Source organism: Erigeron canadensis, chromosome 1, assembly GCF_010389155.1.
Source record: "Erigeron canadensis isolate Cc75 chromosome 1, C_canadensis_v1, whole genome shotgun sequence".
Lineage (NCBI taxonomy): Eukaryota > Viridiplantae > Streptophyta > Magnoliopsida > Asterales > Asteraceae > Erigeron > Erigeron canadensis.
This window is the reverse complement of record NC_057761.1, coordinates 32,679,270-32,684,472: the sequence shown is the minus strand read 5'-3', so window position 1 is coordinate 32,684,472 and position 5,203 is coordinate 32,679,270. Positions and strand designations below refer to the sequence as shown.

Here is a 5,203-nt window from a genome sequence, read left to right as displayed (position 1 = left end):
TATTAATTAACCTTGGTGGCACAATATCATTTAACTACCTTATTACGATGTGGAAGAATACTTTCAAGTTTAAACTTTAAAGTCTAAATTTTATTAATATTACCTTGAGAATAACCCTTTCACTTTTAACTAGTTGCAAAAGGAACGAGATATATACCAAACTAGTAGACTCTTTAGTCTTTAGCAATAAAAAGAAAAAAGTGTACACTTTTGTATAAGACTATAAGTCAATGGGTTTTGATATAAATCATTCCAAACTTGAAGGATCCTCAAATAATACTCGTATATTTTTTACAAAACCGTAGTGAATATAATGAAATTGAAATAAAATGAAATCCTTAACCCGCCAACATCTTCATCAACATATAGTATATCTTTCATTTGTCTTATTTTTAAGGAAGACAAAAAGACACACACAAAAAGAGAGAGAGAGAGAAAAAAAAAAACCATCAAACAATCTATATATATTCATCATCTTTCATAGAATTCAAATTTTGTACAGTATTAAGGATTTAATTAAGAATTAATAAGAATAAGAAGACTAATAAAATGGGGTCATCATGTGAATCTCCATCAGCAACACCATACATGAATATGAATGGAGAAACAACAAAAGGAGGATGGAAAAGGTCACAAATAAGTCCAACTAGTTATGATTATTCTTTCAAGATTTTGGTTATTGGAGATTCTGCTGTTGGCAAAAGTAGTCTTTTACTAAGCTTTGTATCAAACTCTCAAGATCAAGACCATCTTCATGATGTTTCTCCTACTATAGGTAATATTTTATATCATTTCTCAATTTTTATTATACATATCTATATGCCTTTTTATTATGTAAAAGATGAAATTTTAAGCTGTTTTTAGATTTTCTTGGATTTTCAGCCAATAATAAATAAACTTATCATATACATACATATTTGTATTTTATTTGATTTTTTTATTTAACATATCTACAACTTAATATACTGTTACTTATAATTACGTAGTAAATAACTAAATATCATCTTGTTTTATTTTTTATATATTCATAACCCAGTACTTAATTCATTCATTTATTTATTTTTTGTGTGCATATATGGACTTTATTGAAATTTTATCCAATATATGTTTTGCATGTATGATTTTGTTTCTAAGACAGTGTTTTTTATTTTTTTTTTACTAGTTTCATTCTATAGCGATCTAAATCATAGCCTTATATGCATCCATATATATGTATGTAATATCCGATTATATTGTTGTCATGGAAATTTATCAATTCTCTAGCTCTCTTATTTCTTTTTGATGTATATTCATATTAATTTTTGATGACTTGCACACACATGTTATTGGAATTCTGGGTCTATATTTTATCTTCCTCTTTCACTACCATTATCTTATGTGTTGTATTATATCTTCAATTGACCTAATAATTACTTCAATCATAAAGATAAAAGACTGTCAGATATGTTTTTAGTTATGTGACTTGATTCCATTAAGGTTCCATATTTTATTTCAGAAAATAGTTCAAGAGTTCTTTGCATGTGGAAAGATGATGCCATGTCTTTGTCTCATTATTGGATACACTTAAAATATGTCCCCTAAATGAGGGTCTTCAAGATTCAGCTACACATGTTTAGACAATACTTCATGTTCTATGTTTATTTGTTCCTTTTTTGATTCATGTACCCATTAATCCTTCTCAACCGATAGCATTGTCGTGTTTGTCTATCTTGTTTTGACGCATATGGTACAATGTTAAGCTTAAGCATGGACCTTACAACTTATAAGGTGTTGTATGCTATCATAGAATGTGCACTATATATGCAATTAAGTAACAAGCAACCGACTATGAAACATTCATGTTCATTTTTGCTGTTTTCCAGGTGTGGATTTTAAGATGAAAATGCTCACAATCGAAGGAAAACGACTCAAACTCACAATATGGGATACAGGTAATAATATTGATATGTATTCATCATAATATCAATAATACGTGTTAGGAGAAATTTTTATAGCTAATGAAACACTTTTTCTACTGCAGCTGGACAAGAGAGGTTTGGTACACTAACAAGCTCATACTATAGAGGTGCACATGGAATTATACTCGGTATGCCATTAAATAGACAACAGAGATAAGATATTTGATACTGATTAGTATCAAATATGATCAGTATCAAATATGTTCTTTTAATTTCTGCTCATTATACGTCTCATTTTCAGTTTATGATGTGACCCGAAGAGAATCTTTTACAAATTTATCAGAAATATGGGCACGAGAAGTTGAGCTCTACTCCACGAACCCTGATTGTGTCAAGATATTAGTTGGAAACAAGGTTGATAGGGTAAGTTAATGAACCAAAAAGGTTGCACCTTTTTTCATATTAGGTCTTTTTATGGAACCATCAAGTTATAACTACTATACAAAAACATGATGGTGAATTTCAGGATGTTGAAAGGGCTGTAACCGTTGAAGAGGGAATGGCATTAGCTAAGAAGCATGGCTGTTTATTTTATGAGTGTAGTGCTAGAACTAGAGCAAACGTACAGCAATGCTTCAAAGATCTTTCTCTAAAGGTGCATTTATATTTTCTTGGTGGTTGTTCATTGTGCATATGCAGGGGCCGGGCATGCTGTTAAGTGTTAACTAGTGAAAGTGGGTTTATTTTGGTATGGGTCAAAACGGATTGGGTGGGTAACGGGTCAAAGCGTAATGGGTTGGTAACGGGTCAATACAGATTTTTTTATTCAGAATCAACCAATTGAATGTAATTGGGTTGAATTTTCCATCTCTGATGCATATAATTTTCTGTATTTTTATTTTTATATACTTGTATCTAATCTTATAACATGTGAACTTGTGCAGATACTGGATAAACCTGGTCTATTGGAACAGGGATCAGTAGTAGTGAAGAGACAAATCTTGAAACAGAAGCAACTTTCTCAGAAAAAGAGAAGTGACAATTGCTGCTCCTGATCAAAACATGTTTATGGTTCCTTTTTTTCATGAGGGTTCACTCCAGATGATTCATCGGTCAACTCGGCTCTTGCATTCTCCATGGTCAAATCTAAATGAATCCATTATCTTATCAAGTTTGTAAGAAGTGGGGGTTACTGTATAATGCTTAGTAGCTTAAATCGCATAGGTACACTTTGTTCTTTATTTGTTGAATATGCAGGCCTGACGTGGTCTTATTAGAGCTTGAAGTTTTAAATGGCTTGAGAGTGTAGGCGTCCGAATGGAAACCCGTTATGGGATATGGAAGTAAATAGTTTTTCTTTTTTTGCTATAATTGTTTTGTAATACAACTTCTATAAGTATACCAGATTTGCTTGCTTATACATCTATCAAACCTCTTTGTTTGAAGCTTTGTTTCACCTAGTATAGGAAAAGGGTTCTCTTAGATAGCGGTAATATGTTAGTATTAGTACTTATACAGATTGCGAAGGTTGGCCCATCAGAAGACAAAGTTGTACTGTATTAAAGGTGAAAGTCCCTTACCCACCGGATCTACAAGATTAGATAACTAGTGTTTAAGTGCGGAAAATCGCGAACGCTAGCAATCAACAATATTCGGTAAACCGAATACACGAACAATATATGAATGAAACAACGAAGCCTTGTATTAATTAGGTAATAACGATTACAATTAACACACGAGCTTATGAAAACCGAAAATACACACTAAAGAGATTCACTTTAAACATAAGGTCTAATCTCCTATTTATACTAATCTAATATGGACCGAACCTATTATTCAAGACACGCACCTGTAACATTTCGGCCCATTGAGGTCTAGCTAGACCTCCCAAGGTCGACCTAGACCAACCTAGAAAGGTCTAGTTAGACTTTGTCAACTCTCTGGTTGACTTAGTCGTGTTTGACCTTATTACTTATAAAAACGTATAATTTAATAATTACATATACAAATGACTCAAGACAAACTTCTATAATGATGTTGTCACCCGGAAATGCACCAAAAAAGGTAATGCTGAATGTTTGAATTTTCACCATAAGGAAAGTAGTATATATGTATCAATATAGGCTTTATGGTGCAGATTCCACACTTTGATTGAAGTCTACTGTCACTTATGATGTTTAGGGAGGTCAGCTTTATACCTTTTTCTTTTTTGAACGCAAGTTAGATCACTGACGGGCCACGGGCCACTGGCCCATCTGATCATCTGCATTTCTCGAGTGTAGGACCCGAAGACCACTCACAGGAGGGAATCCACCATAGGTTAGAGAAAAACCCTGGTAAACTTTATACTTGAACCAATTAGATTAGGTAAAAGAATAACAAACAACACTAATGTATACAAGTATAGAACAATGGCTGTTTATTATCACCGCTTTATAAATGACCAAGTAAATTAAGTGAAAGAAGAATAACAAGCAACAATAATGTAGAAGTATAGAAAAACGATTGATTATGGCCATTGGGATCCATCAACAATCGTAGAATGACGTTGGTTGTTTATTATCACCGTTTTTTAGTTTCATGGTTGATTGAATAGGGCCGATTGGAGATATTCTTACATAGGATGATGCACTAATTAGAGGGGGTCAACATCCACCATCGCATTTCCCCCACCCCACCCCGCCAAACCACCACCAGCTCTGCCGATAGTCATGTAGAACAATAATACATCCGGACACTCTTTTTTTACTGTAAGCTTGACTTTATAGGTCAATCTCATTTTCCTTTTTTACATACAAATGTTAAGTTTCTTCTGAATCAAGCTTGGCATTAAATTTTTTAGGTCTACTTATTGCATTTGAAGTATATACCACAAATTTAATCAAGAAAACTTCAAAAGAATCCATACTGATCTTGATGTTGAAACTTAGGAAGTTTGACCCAAAAGTCAAACTGACAGATTTTTAAGAGCTTAAGATTTTCGTTGAACATGTCAAATTCTCTGTAATTTTGTAGACGTGTCTTTCAGTTACATGACAATAGAGGACATATAGCTAAGTTAAACAGACTGCACTTGTGAACATTGTTTTGGCATGTTTAACATGTATGAAATGACAAAAAACAGTTGGTTCCTAGTATGCCACGACCCGGTGTCATCTAAATTGTTAAAAACAAAGTCATTTTGTATATTGAACTTAGTTAACTTCTATGCCAGAATGCATACACAACCTCTATTTTAAAACCTCCTTGCTACATAGACCCAAGAGGGTCATTTTGCTCCTCCACATCTCATAATGCTTCCTATC

The 5,203-nt window shown here is 33.0% G+C and overlaps 1 protein-coding gene across 1 annotated transcript; it reads left to right on the top strand.

Moving 5' to 3' along the window:
• Positions 1 to 438: 438 nt before the first annotated feature.
• On the top strand, positions 439 to 3,343 carry LOC122585335 (ras-related protein RABC2a-like). The gene is made up of 6 exons (XM_043757463.1): positions 439 to 775; positions 1,863 to 1,931; positions 2,021 to 2,086; positions 2,200 to 2,321; positions 2,425 to 2,553; positions 2,843 to 3,343. Exons 1-6 carry the CDS (start codon positions 550 to 552, stop codon positions 2,951 to 2,953), a joined length of 723 nt encoding a protein of 240 aa, XP_043613398.1. The 5' UTR covers positions 439 to 549; the 3' UTR covers positions 2,954 to 3,343.
• The last annotated feature ends 1,860 nt before the right edge of the window (positions 3,344 to 5,203 follow it).

Excerpts from the sequence above, each read along its gene's own strand:
- LOC122585335 (XM_043757463.1), top strand. The coding sequence starts at position 550 with ATGGGGTCATCATGTGAATCTCCATCAGCAACACCATACATGAATATG. Across the intron at positions 776-1,862 it reads TGATGTTTCTCCTACTATAG|GTGTGGATTTTAAGATGAAA; the intron begins GTAATATTTTAT and ends GCTGTTTTCCAG. Across the intron at positions 2,322-2,424 it reads TTGGAAACAAGGTTGATAGG|GATGTTGAAAGGGCTGTAAC; the intron begins GTAAGTTAATGA and ends GGTGAATTTCAG.